At 42.6% G+C, this 20,155-nt stretch overlaps 1 protein-coding gene across 10 annotated transcripts in view; it reads left to right on the top strand.

Moving 5' to 3' along the window:
* Positions 1-20,155, top strand: part of CEP128 (centrosomal protein 128) — a 263,923-nt gene that overhangs the window by 52,759 nt on the left and 191,009 nt on the right. For all 10 annotated transcript variants that reach the window (XR_008313415.1, XR_008313413.1, XR_008313414.1 and 7 more), the window contains 3 exons: positions 2,760-2,834; positions 7,155-7,287; positions 9,989-10,149. Coding sequence is in view for 7 of the 10 variants with exons in the window: in XM_053284676.1 (XP_053140651.1) it covers positions 2,760-2,834; positions 7,155-7,287; positions 9,989-10,149 (369 nt within the window). In the remaining 3 variants the exon portion in view is untranslated. The remainder of the gene's footprint in view (positions 1-2,759; positions 2,835-7,154; positions 7,288-9,988; positions 10,150-20,155) is intronic.

Consider the following 20,155-nt stretch of genomic DNA (forward strand, 5'->3'; position numbering starts at 1 on the left):
TGTTGTACTTTGCTCTAGGTGGGAGCAGTCGTCCACGTGAAACTCTGTGTCTTTCATCTTAAGATGATCAGCTTCTTTTCAGCAGCTCATACCCAGATTGTTCTGGGCATTCCTGCTCTACAGCAGGAATTCTGGCTGTGAGGAATTAAATCTTATTTGGGCCGTTTCCCTTCAGATATAGGTGTGGGCTGATGTGCTTGAATGAACCTCAGAAAACCAGATGTCAGGGAGAAAGCTAAGTGGGAACCCTTCTCCCTGACATGCTAGAAACCTAGTCTGCTAGCTCATCCTTCTCCCCACTGTTTGATATTTTATGTGTAGAGAATGTTATGTATGGACGAACGTTCTGTTGCAGTGATTGTCACTATTTTTCCAAGCTGGCGCCTCTTTGGCAAAAAGCTTTAAGTGTGAGAACCATTTCCCACTACACTGACTTGCATCTAGTGCTGTGTCCTGCCCATTGCCAGTGGGGCTCCTTTAAGAGAAACAAAGCCCTGTCGGGCCCCAGTGCCATCTTGACAAGTGTGCATGGAGCACTGGGGAGTATAGTCCTTCCCAATGCTTCCCCCATAGAACTCCATAGGGAAACTACAGTTCCCAGTGCTCCTCTGTGCACAGCTTCCATGATAGTGCTGGAACTTAAGAGGGTTCAGTTTCTCTTAAAAGATTCCCACTGGTAATTTGCCAAGCACAGCACTGTACAGTGGGAATGGTTGCCTCCATAAAGCGCTGGAGGACTGTGCGGAGTATTCAGCTTTGTCCAAAGCTTTGCACAGATGTATTAAACAATTAGTCAGGAAGCTGCACTTAAGGAAGATGGGAGATGCCATTGGCTCCTGGACCTTCCAATGAACACTGTTTTGTTACGTGAGCCCCCACCTATAGTTTGAAAAGGTGAGAAGCAGTGAGAAGCAGGCCATAAGTTGGCCTCCCTAGGGTGAGAAACATATGACTAACTGAGGCCCATTTCCCTTGAAGTACCCTGTTTTGTGCTTGACCCAAGAGCTGATGTGGTGCAGGGGGCAGAGTGTTGGGCTTCCGTATGACCGAACCCAGGTTCGGATCCTCACTAAGTCATGAAGTTTTCTGGGTTACTTTGGCCAAATTGTTGTTTCTCAGCCTAAAGTTACCTCAGAGGTTAGTTGTGAGGCTACAAAACTGCTCTGAGCTCTTGGAGGAAAGGTGGGATAGAGAGATTAAAAAGCATTATTGTTATTATTATTATTTAAAAGGATCAAAGGGAGGAAGGAGAGAATCAGAATACAGGCATACAGCATACTGTAAATCCCTGTGGGAGACACCTTAGGCCAGTGATCTTCACTGTTTTTAAAGTAGGGGCTGCAGCTGCTGAGAACTTTCATTTTGGGGTGGGAGGGAGAGCGAGCGAGCAGGGAGAGAGGGAGACAGACAGACAGACAGACACACATACACAGCATGCCTAGTGACAGGAGGAGGAGGAATGGAGTAAGAGAGAGAGTGAACATGAGTGTGGTGGTAGTGGTGGTGCGTGTGCAAGTGTGTGTGTGAGTGTGACCACGGTGGCTGAGGGGGCTAGAGGCAACAGGAGTGGGGAGAGGCGTGCCAGGGACTGCCACTGGGGTCTGTGTGGACTGCCAGTGGCCCACGGGCCACACAATGAAGTGCAATGCCTTAGGCAGTGAAAAGTAGAAGTGGAGAAAGGGTTTTTCTCATATTCCAGCCCTGAAAATAATAGCAAAATATGGAGCCACCCCAGCTCCCAAAAAACTGGGAGTATTGCATTGATTGAGAGAGGGTGAGGTTGAGTTGACATGGGCAGAAGAGGGCTGTGAAGATTCTAATGCTTCCCTCTGGCAACTGCTCACCCCTCCCCAAGGAAATAAGTTGTGAGCCAGACATAGGAGTCAGACCCTTGGTCCATTTTGCTCTGTATTGTCAACACTGACTGGCAGTGGCTTTTTCTGACAGGAGTCTCTCTCAGCTCTTCCTGGAAATGCCAGGGATTGAACCTGGGACCTTCTGCAAGTAAAGCAGATGCTCTTCCACCGAGCTATGGCCCAGTCCCAAGGGAATCTTCCTTAAGTGTCTGTCTTTTTAAAACAAGATGGGTGCCTAATATGTTTTGAGGTGTTTGTTTTATAAATGACTATATTATGGTCCAGATACTTAGGACTTCATCGTTCAAAATCAGCATATTGAATTGCACCTTGAAAGCAATGGGGAATGATGAGTGCAGATCATTGGGTATAAAACATGCATTTTGTGTTATACAGTATCTATATGAATATTCTAAGAGCAATAGACTTCGTAAGGATTTTAGTTTTGAGTCATTTCCAGATATATGCAGTGTCTTCTCTTCATTTTGGCGTGAAAATATTGTGTGTTTCTCTGTGTGCCTTGTCAGAACACTTGGTTTTTCTTTTCCCACCCTGCCCCTCCAATATGGGATTTGTGACTCTGAAGAGATAACTAACCTTTAAAACTGCCCTGCTATGCCACTTCTAAAGGGGAACATATACAAAGAATTACTGGGAGATACACTTAAAACTCAATTATGTAACAGAGTTTTAAGGGGGAAAAGAAGTAATGCAAGTCTCTGTAAACAGATCATTTGATCTAAGGTACCACTGGGATAATAGGCATTTGGAGAGCTTTGCATAGCATTGCATAAGAAATGAGCTTTCAAAGTACTTCTGGGTATATTAAGTATTGTGCCTAAATAATTCATAACATTACTAGCAATGGAATGAATTTTATCATGTTTTTCTAATCCAAATAAGCTGGAGCAGGAGCTGGAGCACTCCCAGAGGAAACTGGATCAGTCAGAAAACAGTCGGGAAACGCTTCTCCGCCAGGTAACCACTTTCCTGGGTGAAAATCTATCTCCTTTCACAATATGCGATGCTCAGGCCTCTTCAAACTTGCTATCAAATACTTCCATAGGGGCAGTGTGATAACAGAGCATTCGGAATAGTGCATACTGAACTTGACTGAATGCCATTTTGAGAGAAGCCTGTTGTGCAAAGTAAAGTTGGAGAAATGAAACAGAAGCCAGTTGTCTTAATGATCTTGTAACGTGAAGCCCACTGATCAAAGATGTTTTTCCCTCACTGGCTTTTAATTTATATGTTTTATTTAGTTGTTTTTGCATTTTGTAAAAGCTACTTTACATTTGTTAGCCCTTGTTAGTGTGATGTAGATTGGGTTGAGAGAGAGAGACTGGCTTGTGGTCAGGAAGCCCAGTTAACTTCCATAATGACAGGGGCATAACAAACTCTGAAGGAGCCTGTGTGCAGGAATTGAACATGGAGGCCTTATTGGATAATTGATCCCTATGGGGCAATGGTAAACTCAAAAAGATCAATAACTCCCAAAAAGCTGGGCATGGTATCCCTGCTTGATTATAGCATTAAGTGTATAGACTTCCAAGGATATTGGTTCACTTGTTTATTTTTAATGAATTAAAAAAGAAGTTTTAAAAAATTGTTTAAAAGTGTCATAACTGCTTTGTTTAATAGCAATTTTTTTAAAAAAAGTTCTGAAATTGAATCTCCCACTCTATCATTCAAGGTTCATTTGGAGGTCGCTGCTCTCTGTCTTCATATAAAAGGAGTAGTACCCCCATATGTTGTACCCCATGTTCTAATTCCAGAACAGCTGGGCAGAAAGCTCTCAAAATTCATAGCATATAATGGAATGTGCACTAAATGGGTGGACATTCAAGGAGATCAGTCCACCTACTGATTCTTTATTTTTCTAAAACTTTTAAAAATTCATTAAAAATCAGTGGGTGGACTGAGCTCCTTGGGCATCCACACATGTAATGCTGTCATCACATAGGAACGCCATGTTAAATTTTAGAGATTTCTGTCCAGTCATTCAGGAATTATTGTTTTTTAATTTCCCATTGAAATTCAAGTGCTTATCCTCCTAGTGGCATTGAAATTCAAGTGCTTATCCTCCTAGAGGATAATAATCCTCCTGTGTCCATTGCACAATTGTAGATCTGCCCCTGCATATCAGATTCTTGATATTTGTTTTTAAAGTAGAACATATCTGAAAGGAAAAGTGAGGGTAACACTTTTATATGTTGCAGGGCTCCGGGGTGGGGGTAGAAATTACATATCTGCATATGCTTTAACTCTTATATTGCACTGCAAATTGCACAGCTCAGACTTGCCTGAAAATGAGTGCTGTGCAATTTGCAGTGCAATATAAGAGGTAAAGCATATGCAGATATGTAATTTCTAACCCCCTTCCCCTCCCCCCCGGAGTAGAAATTTTCATTTTCAGGCATGACTTCACCCTTGTGTCCGATTCTACTCTAATTGATGGCTCTTGAAATAAGTTTGTATTTACACAACAGTGGGCTATCTCATGCCAAATAAGACTGCCTTTCTCCCTCCCCTTCTTCCAGCTCCATTGATGCTGGGTTTTTTGTTTGGCTAATCTGCCATTTCTATGGATTATCCTATTTCAGGTTCTTATTTATTTGGTTGAAATCTCACATATTTTACACGTGTGCATAATGTAGACATACCTACTAATAGGTTCAAGATTGTATTTCTGGTTTAAGCCCATTTGCTTTCTTTGGATTATTACTTTATATTCTGATAGTACAAATATTTTTGGCTCTGTAACATGCACTTTTAAATATATTTGGAAAGTTTTTAAAGAAGGAGAACGGTCCCATTTTCAGAAAGAAAGTTGAGCAATTTGACACACACCCCCCCGCTTTCTGGAGCTCCTTTACCTTACTTTACTTTGCACAAGCAAATTATTTATGGAAAATAAAGTACTTTACATGGTTAAACGTCTTCCTGGCATCTAGCAAATCTTTTAGTCAGAAGCCCAATCAACTGCTCTGTGTTTTCATGGTGATTCAGTTGATGTCATTGAGTTTGCAATGGTCCATTTTCACCTCATACCTCACACTGCAGTTCAGATGGGTTTTTCACATTTTACAATGAATTCACAGAAAAGGGGAGAGTGGGACTGCATGCTCTGGGCCTGCCCCATGTTCAGCATAACCCGCGAAAGAACCTACAAACTGTACACCCCACTGGGCCCCCTGGAATAGGTAGGTTCCCCGTCACATGTGCAGGGCATGCATGTAGGTTTTTTAGACATTCTGCTGGCAGCAGGGCCAGTGGGTTCCTGTGGGCACAATCCTACTCCTTTTATGCAGATCCATTTAAACATATGAACAGTCCTGGTGTTAACACTACCATACTGGACACTGGGGTGGCTATATGGTGAAATTGCTTTGTTTTGCACCACTTGGCATTTACATTACCCTGGTTTTTATGCCGTAACTCTGCCCTTAATCAGTGTGTGCACACCATTATATTTCTCTCCATTTTAGAAATATTAGACAGCGGTGTAGTGTAGAGGCTAAGAGTCTAAGCTGTGAATGGAAGAGTCTAAGCTGGAATCATGCCCCAACCATGAACTAATTAGATGGCCCTAGACAAATCACTGTGTCTCAGGGCTCATTCACACGTTATAGTAAGCACTTGTGCAACACGTATACAGTGTACACAGGTACAGATCTGTACAGAAGTACAGTCATTCACATGTTATGCAGAACACAGGTACAGAAGTACACTTCCTGTCTGTACCATGCATTTGAAGGGCCTGCATCCAGGTTCACTTTTCAAATGAACACAGGTACAGCCATTCACACAAGCCCATGTATGAGTGTACAGAAATCTGTGCACTCATACAGCATAGTGTCTGAGTCCAACTACAGTCTTGTCTGCCTCCATTTGTAATGAGGAGACAATAATACCGCCCTATGTTAAGTTATCTTGTAATCCTCACAAGCCTGTATGTCAGGTGCTATATAAAGGCAATTTATTATTTGTCATGGTACCAGTACATCCTACAGTATTTTTAGAAGTTGCATGCTGCTGAATGACAAATGTCAGCCTCCAGTGGAAAAGCTGAGGGACACTTGGGCCTCGCACTTCTCCATCTTACCAGGCCCTCATTCCTACCTTCTCTTCACTTGTGTGATCTCTCGGGTGACTGATGCCTTCTCATTTGGGCCCAATTGGCAGGCCTTGGCAGGCTTATAGATGTCTCAGAGCCAGAAGGAGGCTCAGCCGTTACCTGAGCTAGCCTGGACATGCAGGCTTTCCTTACCTGTTTTGAAAAGGAAAGGCAGGGTTAGTGGGGTGGGCAGGCGAAGATTTCTTTCTCTATCTTATTCCTTTTAGGACCAGTCTCAGGCAGTGTGCCCTCTCATCGTACAAGCCCCTAAGAGGAGAATGAGGGCCAAACTACATGCTATGTGGGAGATATCCTGGTGTATTTGTGCGTTAAACTGAAATACAGCCCGTTTGGGGTGAGGAGAGCCAATTTGATCACAATGGATGGGACAGAAAGCATCTAACCCTTTTTGCCCCAGGGCTGTTTTTTCAGTCAAAATGTGTCATTGCCAAACTGCAGTTTACCCCATGTGACGGGGAATATAGGTAACTGCACCCCGCTCTCAACCCACAATGCAAATAGCATTTGGGGAGCGGGGGAATGTTTTGATTTTGATTGGGAAAACTGTGGGGTGGGGATGGCCAAATGTCTCCTCCCTCCTGCTACTCTGAAGGCCTCAGCTGTTGAGTGTAACAGAAACAGTGGTTGTAAGACCCAATCACAGATCTCCAACATAACGTAATTTAGCCACAGGCACAGACAAGAACACACAGACATCCTCCTATGTTTACGGGCCAAACTTCATGTTATGTTAAAGTGTGTAGTATGGCCTTTTATGTGTATGTGCTTAATTTAAATGGCAGCATTTGTGGGGCCCAATTAGGATTGCTTTCCATGTGGGTATGTAACTCTTTTCCCTCCTATCACAGTCTTGATCCTGTTCCCCTTGCAGCTGCTAATTTGGAGCTTAAATACACACAGACACATGCAGAGCCAAATTACAAATTTATTGCAACACATAGTTGTTTAACTGGATGCTTTAGGACCAGAAAACCTCACTTAGCATCCATTCTGGTGTTGCTGGGTATATATAATTAATTATAGTCATATTTTGCGGGTGTTGGATATATTTTTTAAACTATAATTTTAGCGAAGACTCCTCCCCACTTTTGATTGAAATGACTTTCTGGTTTGTTTAAAAAGCTGGCAATTGTCTGTGTGTATGTGTGTGTGTGTGTTAGATTGAGGATCTCCGTTCCCAACTCCTTAGAGCAGAAGAGGAACGTCTGCATCTGCAGCATCAAATTTCCCAGGCTGCCATACATCACCAGAGCCGTCCAGAGGAGCAGGAGGATGACCGGAGGAAACGAAGAGGTAAAATTCTGCCTACTCCATTTCCTACATCTTGTTATAACAGACAGAAAAATAAAGCTATATGGTAATAATTCATGGGAATGGTTCAGTGTTTTGGAATAGCAAGGCTGATTTTTCTAAAAACTGGCAATAAGTTGTGTTTGAGAGCTAATGATGTGTGCCCAAAGTCTATACTTCATATTTTTGCCACGCTGAAGCCTTCTCCTGTCCCAAGTCAGTGAGGGGCTCCCATAGGACAGTGTCAAAAATTGACCTAAAGATGGTTGTGTGAATTAAATCTGAGTTGTTAGAAAATGCGTAAATTAGCAAATGAACTTGCTGTTGATTATTGCCTCCTCCCCAAATGCACTGTATGATTCTTTGGGATTCTAGTTAAAATGCTCTAAGATGACCCCAACCCATTACTGCCATTAATCCTGTTTTGTTACAAAGCATTTGGGCAAGTGTTCTGTCAATACCGTTATTACCGCCAACTCATTTGGTGGCTACACAGAGATGGGCAGAGACGGGCCTTCTGCACTCCCTGCTGAGATACGATCCTCCCCATCTCTGGCAATTTTCAAAAAACACCTGAAAACCCATCTTTTCGCCCAAACTTTCTCAGCTTCCTAATATTTTTGGGTTTTAATTTCTGGTTATTTTTTAAATTGTTAAATTGTTTTTAAGTTTTTGTATGTGTTTTTAATTGGTTTTGTTATTGTAAACCTCCCAGAGACTAAAGTTTGGGGCGGTATACAAATTTGATAGATAGATAAATAAATAAATGGTGATGATGATGATAAATCCAGATATAGGATTTTAAAACAATCTTTCAAGTTATTTTGCTACATATAGAAAATGCACCAAGAGGCTCCCATTTCATCTCTAAATTAACTGAAAGCCCTGCTGATTATATTTTGTCAGGCCTATGGTTGACCAGCTAGAACCTGTTCCTTTGCAGGTTGCTGATAGATGATGTAATGCACCTTTTATGCCCCAGCCACTGTAGGTCTCTGCTATCAAAGTGTAATGAGCATAGTAGAAGCTGGCAGGTAGGCCAGGATGTGCAGAATTTTAGGAACTGGATCCAAATAGTTCAGTAGAAGTAATTGCTTCAGTAGGCTCTGGAAACAATCCACCAGTACTGCTGTTGTGCATTTGCCTTTCCTTTCAACTGGGCTGGTATGGGAGCTCTGTGTGATCTGCTGAATCAAATGGAGGCTGCAGATCAGCTGTGCTTGGTAGATTGCAACCTTTGTTCCATATGGCACTGAACAAACCAATATGATGATCTTTAAAGGTAAAGTTGTGCCGTCAAGTCGGCGTGGACTCCTGGTGACCACAGAGCCCTGTTGTTGTCTTTGGTAGAATACAGGAGGGGTTTACCATTGCCTCCTTGCATGCAGTATGAGATGATGCCTTTCAACATCTTCCTATATCGCTGCTGCCTGATATAGGTGTTTCCCATAGTCTTGCTCCCTAGGCAAGTTACTTCCTCGCTGTGCCATTAGGTGCCTTTTAGTGTGCTGAAAATGCCTATAAATATCTATTTTCCCTGGAAACCTCAATATTCATTGTATAAGACTGCAGCTGTTTGAATGGAGATGCTTCTGATCAACGTCCCAAAACAGGGTTTCCTTGTAGAGCATTTGATGTTACTGTATATGTCCCTGGTTTCCCCCTCTATCAGAGGAAAATCCGTTATGGCTTATCTTTCCACCACAATAATTAATCCTTCCTAACTTCCCCAAGAAGAGTGAAGGGAAAACCAGATTTTCTATCTATATGTCTATAATATTCTTCATATGCAGTCAGCAAATATATATATTCAAAAGAGAGCTGTGGGCTCCCCAGAGGCATCTGGTGGGCCACTTTGGGAAACAGGATACTGGCTAGATAGGCCTTGGGCTGTTCTTATAGATAGCCCCCTCCCTCCCATGCTTGTTACTCTGTGTATAACCTCTGTGTATAACCTCCCAATACTCAAATTTGTCTGAATAAAGAATAAATGAAATAGACTACATCCATAAAGGCGGTTTTGAAATGTAAAGGGATGCTTTTTTTAACACAATATCATGCCGGCCTGGTCTGCTACAAGAGCATGGGCAATGCTATGAAGAATCCGATCTGTCTAGCCCCTAAGCATTCATCTTTACCTCTCAAGCTGAATCCAGAGGTAGGGTAGTAGGCAGGTGTATGGTCTGCCCGCCTACTCCCTGAAGGCGCTCCACTTCACTTCTTGGGGTAGGGGGAGATTCAGGTGTGAACTTCCATAGTCTTCATCTTGCCCAAATGTAACCTACCAGGTAGTGGGCACTGCAGACTATTTTTGGAGGCCCTGTCAGTGCCTCTTTAGGAGTACATGGGTACTTTCTTTTAATTCTGAGAAACTTGCTGTGTTAATTTTTTCTAAGCAAAATATTTATCCATTTCCAGCTCTTTAGGGACCGTAACTCCCATCATCCCCAGCCACAGTGGCCAAGGAGCTGTAGCCCAACATATGCAGGAAGGTCAGAGTTGTGCAGCCTTGCGCTAGAGCATGATATTGCTCCATCATTCCAGAGAGATAGAACTGGTCTCTGTAACTGTTTGTTTTGTTTGCTTCATTCATTCATTGGATTCTGTCTACTGCTTTACAAGAAAACTCTCTGTGTTTATGTATATACACACACTTTGGATTCAGTGTATTCAGTTCTTCTTCCACATGGTGTCTGTGTTCCAGTGGCTGAGAGATCTGATCCAGAGAAACAAGAGATGGAGAAACAGATTTGGGAACTGAGAGCAAAGCTAAATCGCAGTGCAGTCATGTCGGAGATAGAGGAGTTAAGGCGATGCATAGAGCGCAAGGACAAAGAGAGAGCTCAGCTTGGAATGCAAGTAGAGGTAAGTCTCTTCTTAAATGATGGTGTTAGGCCCCGTTTCTTTTGAATGGCCTTTTGTGGTAGGAGTGTGTTCTAGACTAAAGTCTGGTTCTTACATATAGCAAACAAGGTTGGCAAGCCTATATATAGACTGAACCACTTCAGGTTTTAAATGAGGGCTCACATGATGAAATGTCCCCCCATGAAAAACAAAATATCCTGTCAGAAAGAAAACAAGTATGTCAATGAGAATACTAGGCTACAGCCTTCTATCTGACACCTAGTTCTCTATGTGTGTGGGATTTTTTTTTTAAATCCATGAGCATTTAGTCATATGAATTAGCATCTGTAGTCTCAAGTGGTGCAGTCCTGATGCAGTTCACCACTTAATTTCTGTCTTCTGAGAACTAGGCCAAAGATGTTGTACATTTTGATAAGAACCAGTGGTCGGCCACATCACCATCTTCCCTTGCCCTCCTTCCTTCCAGCACATTGGGATATGATATCGTTTGATAAGAGTTGTATTGAAATGACAGAGCTAAGTCTCTTACACTGCAGTTTCCAGACTCAACCAAGTGATCCCTAGTAATGGGAAATGAGAGCAATTCTGTTGGTGAAATGAACAGATGTATCACAGGAGCCAGCAGATTTAGCTCATCTCTAACTGTGGGTAGAGACAGTCCAGATTCATCAAACCATTTGTCATCCAGACATCATTTTTCCATTGTGTAGTCGATGTAACCTAGTTAATGCTCAGATTTTTTTAGGTGGAACTGTTTGGGAACCACACTGGTCCAAACGCACATTGTAATCAGGTGTTGATGGATACCGAATAATAAGCCAATGTTTTATTTGGCACTAAGTTTGCATTCGCCAAGCTGTGAAATGCAGAAGGAGAGGGTGCCACAGACTGGAACTTGGCATTATTTTTATCCATACTGAGTATTTTTTCCAGTTATATACATACACGATTTCTTGTAGTACTAGTACTTAAAAGAGTAAACCATTTGTTGTTCAGATAGTTGAAACCAGTAACTTGGCCATTTCTTTTCCAGGATGAAATATCCCAAAGCTTTGACCTGTGAAAGGCAGTTTTGTTGCTCTTCCATGTAATTTATTCAGTTCTAATGTTGTTGTCTTCTATAAGGGATGACCAGAACTGTATACTTATGGCCCTTGTTGTCTGCAGTCCTGGCACTAGTGGTTTCGCGTATCTGCGGTTGGGTCATAGGGACCCAGTTTCTTTATTTGCAGGGTTATTTTTTAAAAATAGTGTTGTTTTTGTATATTTGTGGCTCTTGAGTGGCTGGAAATGTCATGATATCATTTCCTGCTGCCATTGTGTAGTGCTGGGGCATTTTGTAGCTCTTTTTGGCAACAAAACACACAAAACCCCTCAAAAAAAGAACAAAAATTGGAGGACTTGGAAGTTCTGTGGGCATTGTTGGAGAGTGGGGTACTGTGCTTATTTTTGCTCCCCCCTTTTTTTCCTTGCGATTTTTAGAACACTTCGGTGTGTTAACCCCCCAATGCCCATAGGGTTAAGGTCTCTTTATTCATGGTTTCGTTATCTGCTGAAATAGGTGGGAATGCAAACACACACACCCCTGAATAAAGAGAGTCTCCTGTATAAGTTAAGTCTGTCTTATTTTCTGTGTGATAGATCAAATTATGAATTTGATAAGATTCTGAAGTTCTGAACCTTTATTTAAAAAGTTACTTCAGGATTTTAAAAACATGACTATTTTCAAATACCCTTGAGCACAGCTATTACTTTTTGAAGATCAGGACATTGTTTAATCAAGTTTGAATAGTATAAATGGGTAATCGTTAGGGCAGCGCTATTTAATTTGGCATAATAGTGCATCTGAAAGTAAAGTTTAATTTCCTTTATAATTATGTAATCAGAATTGTATTGGAAGCTGCCAACTTGCTCAGAGGAATTTTATGAGCATGTCAGAGTTTAGCAATAACTTTCTCAACTATATTTCCAATAAGGACTTCTTGTGAAATAGATGCCAGGAATCCATTCTGGGTACAAAATGCTCATTGAGGCATAACGTGTTCAGAAATATTTTTTAAAAGTTTCAGGTGAATATTCATAGCCCTCTTGCTTCCTATCAAACAAAATTGAGTATAATAAAATATTAATACTCCCTCCTCCCACAGAGATTTCAAGAATTAACAACTTGCAAGAAAGACCACCCCCTGAAGTGTTGAAATTACTGATTGCATTTCCTGCTTTGCCATGGTTGCCTCTGAATATAACAGGAGTGCAAAATACAGTAATAAACAGAAGGAAAATAATCTTGCTTTTAAAAAGAATTTAATTTTGTGACAGATCACATTCTAGATCCTGCTTAGATGCTGAATGCTTTCCAGTAATATAACTGTTCTGTTTAATAAATAAATATTGATAGAAGATAGCTGAGAGAGCCTGCTTTTGGTAAGTTTCGGATCTGCAGGCTTAGAAGTCTGCTTCACAAGAACAAATCTTAGAATACATATTTTGCTTCCTGCTGTTACCTTCCAAGGGAGGCAGTAGCAACTACAGGAGGCAAAAAGGAAATGGATTATTTCCCTCTTGATGCGACATTAAGCTGCAAAAGGCTGTGAACTTGAAAACTACAGTAGTAAAACAGCAGCCCATCAGATCTGTTCTTTATAGTATTACTTCCAGCTTCAGAGTTGACACGGGTATGTGCTTTTCCTAGATGGAGCTAGGCAAGCTTGTTTCAGAAGAGAAAAGTTGCCTTATGGTAATTGGGACAGAGTTTTTAAAAATTATTATTATTTCTTGTTTACACAGTCAGGTGTTATTGACTGGTTTGTTTTATCCAGACATTGAATCCTTCCCAAGGACCTGGGATGGCTGAATTTTATCATCAATACTGTTGGTTATTATAGATATCGTCGCAAAATATAGGCTGTTCCCAGTAAAGTTGCTTTTTGTAATTGTCTGATGGTGATTTCTGTGGCCCCTATGGTGTTGAGGTGCTCTTCAAGTTGTTTTGGAATTGCACCTAGGGTGCCAATTACCACTGGGATTATTTTGGTCTTTTTCTGCCACAGCCTTTCAATTTCAATTTGTAGATCTTTGTATTTTGTGATTTTTTTCGATTTCTTTTTCTTCTATTCTGCTATCCCTTGGTATTGCTATGTCGATTATTTTAACTTGTTTTTCTTTCTTCTTGACTACAGTTATATCTGGTGTATTGTGTGGCAGATGTTTGTCTGTTTGTAGTCGGAAGTCCCATAATATTTTTGCATCTTCATTTTCTACCACTTCTTCAATTTTATGGTCCTACCAATTTTTGGCTACAGGTAGCTTGTATTTTTTGCAGATGTTCCAGTGTATCATCCCTGCTACCTTGTCATGCCTTTGTTTGTAGTCAGTTTGTGCGATCTTTTTACAACAGCTGATTAGGTGGTCCGCTGTTTCATCTGCTTCTTTACAAAGGCGGCACTTGCTGTTTGTTGTTGACTTTTCTACTTTTAGGAACATAGGAAGCTGCCATATATTGAGTCAGACCATTGGTCTATCTAGCTCAGTATTGTCTTCACAGACTGGCTGCGGCTTCTTCAAGGTTGCAGGCAGGAATCTCTCTCAGCCCTATCTTGGAGAAGCCAGGGAGGGAACTTGGAACCCTTTGCTCTTCCCAGAGAGGCTCCATCTTTCAATTTACTAGCATCTGATCTAAGCCTGGAGATTTTATTTTCTAATCTAATCTTCCATTTAGGTGATGTACTACTTTCTTTTTTTACAGGTCCACTGATCTTATATCCAAACTCTTGTGTTGTTATTGTTGCTGCACTGTACATTAGTTGGTTTGTTTCTTGCAAATTATTGGTTGTTATTTCTGCAAGTGCAACACTGACATCTTTTAATGCCTGAGCAAGTTGTTTTTTGGCAACTGTTTCTAGCACTGAAAGTCGAACCCTAGTGGATGTTTGGTTCATGTGCTCCGTTATTTTTTTGCTTTAGTTCTTGTTGCTTTTCTGTTAAACAGCATTCGGGTTTTTGAGGTGAAGTCAAAGGGGAGGTTGCCTGGTTTTGATTTTGAAACAGTTCAGCAACAGATTTCCAACACCACCTCCACCTGCACCTGAGCAACTTCTTCAGTTGGTGGTAATTCTTCTTCCATATCTTGAGCCTGTGTTGCTCTTTGCAGTTCTTCCAGCTCAACTTCTGTGAATACTTTATTTCTTATTATGAATCTTCTCTGGTCTGCTAGCCTTTGTTCTGTTCTTTCTGTATCTGGATGCTTCTCTTTCCAAATTTGGTACATTCTTTTTAAATAACCTCTTCTAGTTGGACTAGACTTGTAATAGCAGATCATTATTTCCTTGTTAGCGTTTTTCGTATATATTTTTTGGTTAAGCGACGTTTCTTCCAGCAACCTTGCAGTCTCCAGCCCATTATTATCATCATCATCATCATCATCTGGCATGATGTGGAGACTAATGAAGCTGCAACACTCCTCATCAGGGTTTCAGTGGAGCCATAAAGTAGCCTTGATGCTTTTAGAAATCTGTAGCTGAGCAAGCAGCATTGCTGTATTTATCCCCATTGTTGTGAATGGAGGTAAATGCTCCTTGCATAGATGCTGGTATTAAAAAGCACCAGGACAGCCTTCCGACTACACTGTAGTAGAGATGTGCACAAAACCGGTCTCCCTAGTTTGGTTTCGAATTCGAACTGTGCTCAAGCTGGGTCCCCCGTGTTGATTCCCAGTTCGGCCAAGCTGAGCCGTGGTTCAGCTCATGCTCGTACTATGCTGAAGCCGGTTTTAAAGGTTTGGCCATAGGAAATAATGGGGATTCAAAGTTTCCCATAATTCCCTGCAGGTAGCACCTAGGGACACCAAAATGGGTTAGGTGGAAAGGCCCCATGGGTGCTATCTACAACCCAACCCCAGAAGCAATTGAGCAAAGAGGTGAACTTTTAGGAACTTTTATGTATTGTACATCCTCGGTGTACTGCAGAGTGTAGACTCTTGGTTGCAAAATAACTTCTTCATAGGGAATCCTGAGAATCTACAATACATAACAATTCCTAAAAAATCCACCCCTTTGTCTGATTGCTTTTGGTGTTGGGTGGCATTTGGCACCCATGGGGCCCTACTACCCAATCAGTTTTGGTGTCCCTAGGCACTACCTACGGGGAATAATGGGGCCGCTTTGAATCCCCATTATTCCCTATGGCACAACCCCACCCCCCAGGAAAAACTAAAAAATCCTAAGAAATCACCTGCGTGCCCTACTGCCTTGTGGGTTGGGCAGTAGGCAGTACCCATGGTTAGGATGTGCACGGACCTGTTCGGAGGCCCTTTTATGGGCTTTCGAACACTGGCCGGTTGGGAGGCTCATGTGCACCCGGCACTTCTGGCCAAGGAGGGAATGGGGCGGCAGCGAGGTATGCTGCCATCCTGACAGAATCTTTACAAATGGAGCGCCAGCAGGGGGAAGGTGGAGGGAGGGGTAAGTGCACCCTCCCCCACCCTTAAAGCTGTCCCACCCCTGCCTTTGAACCGACCCCTGCCAGTTCTGTGCACATCCCTACCCATGGTGCCCTGTCACCCAGCCTGCTTTGGAATACTTAGGTGCTCCAAAATACCAGCCACAAACTATAGGGGAATCACAAACGTAACCAGTACAGCCAATCGGGAAAAGTGACACATCATCGTGTTACAGTGAGCCCCTGGTGGCGCAGTGGTAAAACTGCCGCCCTGTAACCAGAAGGTTACAAGTTCGATCCTGACCAGGGGCTCAAGGTTGACTCAGCCTTCCATCCTTCCGAGGTCAGTAAAATGAGTACCCAGAATGTTGGGGGCAATATGCTAAAATCATTGTAAACCGCTTAGAGAGCTCCGGCTATAGAGCGGTATATAAATGTAAGTGCTATTGCTATTGCTATTACAAAATGGCCAACGCCACTCACTCACTCCGAAATGGCAGCTTGAGTCATCAAGCCACATTTAAGCCAGTTCAATCGAACTGGGCTTGGTTTGGTTTGACTCAAACCTGGACCGAGTCGACCTAATACTTTATGGGGCTGGTTCAGTTCGAGCCATCTTGATTCTGAGCCGGTTTGCACACTCCTATACTGTAGCCCTCACACAGAGTGTTCCAGCTCTATTACTTTGAGCTTCATGTCAGCGGATATCTATATAAAGTTTTTCAACAAAGTAGTTCTCAAAGCAGTTTATAGAGAAGAAAGAATAAGATAGTTCCCTATCTGAAAAGGGCTCATGAGTCTGAAAAGAAACAGAGGAGACACCATCAACAGCAGGTACAGGGATACTGTGCTAAGGCTGAATAGGAACAGTTGCTCTCCTGCTAAGTAAAAGAGCCACCAGTTTAAAAGGCACCTTTTTGCCCAAATAGCAGGTGTTAGGCACAGTTAGCAGCAGCTGGATCTATCTGTTTCTGAAGTTCTTGATGTGGGGGTGGCAGGGAGGAGATTGCATCTGATTTGGCAGTGTTTGCGCTCCTGATCTTAGGATTCTGAGAACTGGATCACACAATGAGCTTGCCTCATTTGTAAGCAGTCATGGCATATCTTTGGCATGCTGCTTGCAAGGAGACCCCTAGATGGGGTCTCAGCTGTATCTGGAGACAGCTACACAGTTCCTTGTAATTGTGGTGGCTGGAAACATTCCCACAGTACTTTGTCATTTACGTGTGAGCAGCCTAACTCTTCCTAGGGGACACAACCATACTGAGAAGGATAACTCTGAATTGTATTGTAGACTGATACTGTTGGCACAGATTTCCATAATCAGAGTGGCTGGAGAAAGTGCTACTGCTGTTGTCAGAATTGTTGCTGTTTGCTATATCCATGGAGAACAAATTTGCATTGACATTTCTCTCCGTCAGTGATGGAGTAAGTGGAGGAAAGAGAGACTCAAGCTGCTTACACATAAACAAAAAAGTTTTATATGAAGCAGCCCAGACACCAGAAATTGCTGTTGGCTTGTACATCTTGGTTTTCTCTAGAGAACTACAGGCTGAATGCAGGTTGCAGCTGTTCAAGTGTGAAGAAACCGACTGTGAGAACCAGCCTCTAAGAAGAGCCCATGGGCTACATGAAAGGAGTTTGAAGAGTTGCAAAGTGATTGATTTTATCAAATGAAAAAAATAGAGCTGGGGTAGGCAACTTGTGGCTCTCCAGATGTTGCTGAACTTCAACTCTCATCACCCCCAATCCAGGTAGGGATGATGGGAGTTGTAGTTCAGCAATATCTGGAGAGCCACAAGTTGCCTGACCCTGTTTTAGAGCAAACTTTATTATTCCCATGGCACGGTGAGGAACTTCAGTTTCATATTTGGGTTCTCGCCAACTTCCTCACAGCCTCTGTTAATTTGCCATTCCATGAATTTGTATGATCCCTTTTAAAAACCACCAAAGCTAGTATACGTCACCACAAATAGTTGGGAGGAAGACTGAGGTTGTCCGAGTGCCTCACAAAGGCAGCGACCAAACTGATAAGTCCCTCCGAACGCTTCTGTTTCCAAGCCAGAGAGAGGGCAAGGAATGATCCTCCCCAGCCTCAGTCTGGAGAGGAAAGTAGGGGACTTGTCCTGACCTTCCACTGCATTTCAGAGCTGCTGTGTGTGGTCAAATACCCCACCTTTTGCCCTGGGGGCAGTGCAGGCTTTTGATGGCCATGCATATATGGCAAGAGTAGCTAAACTTTTGTTGAGTCCAGGTCTTGCTGGATCAGATGATCTGTTCAAGCATTAGTGGCCAACTGGATGCCGTGGGGAAGCTTATCAGGGAGTAATGCAGTAGCAACCATGCTCTATTGTTTGTGCACAGCACTCAGCAAGCAGAGCTACACCTGCTTAAATTATTTGGTTTATCAGGACTAATATCCACTGATAAATCAATCTTCTATCTCTGTGTGTGTACACACACACACACACACACACACACACACATATCATATGAATGTGTGTTGGGTACATACCATTGTGTATAGACTTTAGAGACGTATTTGTTTCCCAAACTGAAGAGAGACACCAGCAGTGTGGGCCACAGTAGTGATGATAGTGGCTATCATGCAGTCATTTCTTATGTAAGAAAGCCCCACATCTGTATTTGTGTGTGTGTGTGAGAGAGAGTATTGCATGCACGAGCAAAGTGCATATCTCACAGATATCAAACTGTAAAGCTTCCTGCTCATTCTTTCATGCCATGGGTAATAACATGATCTTTCAAAAGGTAGGAAATTATTTCTAATTTTCTAGCTCATGCCCTTTATATAACCTTATGTATGAATATTCATAATTCTCTGCTTATGAATACAAGCATTTAATATTTTTAAATGTCTGTGAGCATTGGGAAAAGTTCTCATCTTGTCCTGTATATGACATAATGGTTGACAATATGGTTTCATGTTCTCTTTTTCCCTTTAGAATAATTGATTCTCTACAGAAGGCCCTTTTTTCATATAAGATGAGATGGAAAACTATTGTAGTATGGAAAGATATATAGCATAATTCCTTAAATATTTCCATAATGATTAAGGGTGATTAGAAGTTCCTGGAAATACTTTTTCTTAGGCCAAGTTTGACTCCCCCTGCCCTCGCCTCCTGTTGGCACTAGCTTAGCTACAGCTGACCTTCATTTCTCAAATTCTTTGTCTGAAAGTTAAAAAGGATATACTCTTGGAATGGAAAATATGTTTTCGCATGAACAAAGGCACCACGCAGAAATTTTGCACAGGCTAACATCTGACCCTGGTAATAGAATTAAATTTTTGTATCCCACTCAGATTGTACTTGCTGTTGAGGTAGTTCAGAGTCTGACCATGATTCTCCTGGTGTGAATCATGGTTGGCACTACTAAGTCTGACAGCACCAATCACTTGTTTTCACAAGGGGTAGGTCTAGATTCAGTCCCTCTCCCCTTTACAAAGCAGGTGTCAAAGCTAACCATAGCTAACATGATGTGTACTCAGTAGAGAGTTGGGCTAGGAGCAGCGTATCATGGTTTGGTGCTGCCTGTAAGCTCGTCGGTGGTGAGAGGAGATGAGCAAAAGCACCTTCTTGCTACTCTTTCCCTATGCTGCCACCAGGTGGAAATCTCTTTTTCTGTGGATGCTTCCACCAAATAGCACCCCAAAATCCTTTAGCGCTCTCACTGTTTAACCTGAGGTAGAGTGGGGAAACAAATAATATGCACACGGTACCCAGAATGTATCAACAGCAAGCCAAGCTTTTCCTTTAAAAGAATGCAACAAATTGTTATATTAGATAAAAGATACAAAAAATATTTGTACATGCAGAAGAAGCCCTATATGAACACTGATGTAAAATAACAAGTGATAAACCATCCACAACTAACTAAAACTGGCTCCTTGTTTTGATCCAGTTCCCTAACTAAGAAAGATCTTGCATTTCTTTTAGCCATCCTTTCTCCAGCAGCCTGCTGACTGCTCTTTCCCAGCTCTTTCTCTCTGGATCTTTGACTCCTTCACTGGGGTGATCTTTTGGCTGTTAATACTTTTTCTCAGCCTAACTTACGTCATAGGGTGGTTGTGAAGATAAAATTATAATTTTAATTATAGTAAAAATTATAATATACAAGCCGACCCCCGCACAGAGCATCTGCGTGTTTTTTGGGGCCGGCTACCTCTCTCCCCCCCGCCCCAGTCTCTGGCCGGGCTGCCGGCCTCCGTGCTCGGGCCGGGCCCGCCGCCGCCGGCCTCCGCGCTCGGGCCGGGCCCGGGCCCCCGCCGCCAGCGGCCTCCATTGCCCGGCAAGGCCTGCCGCCGCCGGCCTCCACCACTGAGACGCGCCTCAGCCAATCAGGTCCATTCCTCCGCTCCGCTGCCCAGCCAATCAGCTGGGTTGCCGGGACGCATCCCCACAGAGGCTGAGGCACGTCTACGGGGATTAAATATATAGATAACTACAGGGATGGATGCACAAACTAGATTGAGCACCGTTTACCATATATACAGCTCTCAATGCTAAATACAAGATTTATTTACCCTGTGCAGCATTTGTTTACTTGTGCA

The sequence above is a fragment of the Hemicordylus capensis genome, chromosome 1 (assembly GCF_027244095.1).
Source record: "Hemicordylus capensis ecotype Gifberg chromosome 1, rHemCap1.1.pri, whole genome shotgun sequence".
Lineage (NCBI taxonomy): Eukaryota > Metazoa > Chordata > Lepidosauria > Squamata > Cordylidae > Hemicordylus > Hemicordylus capensis.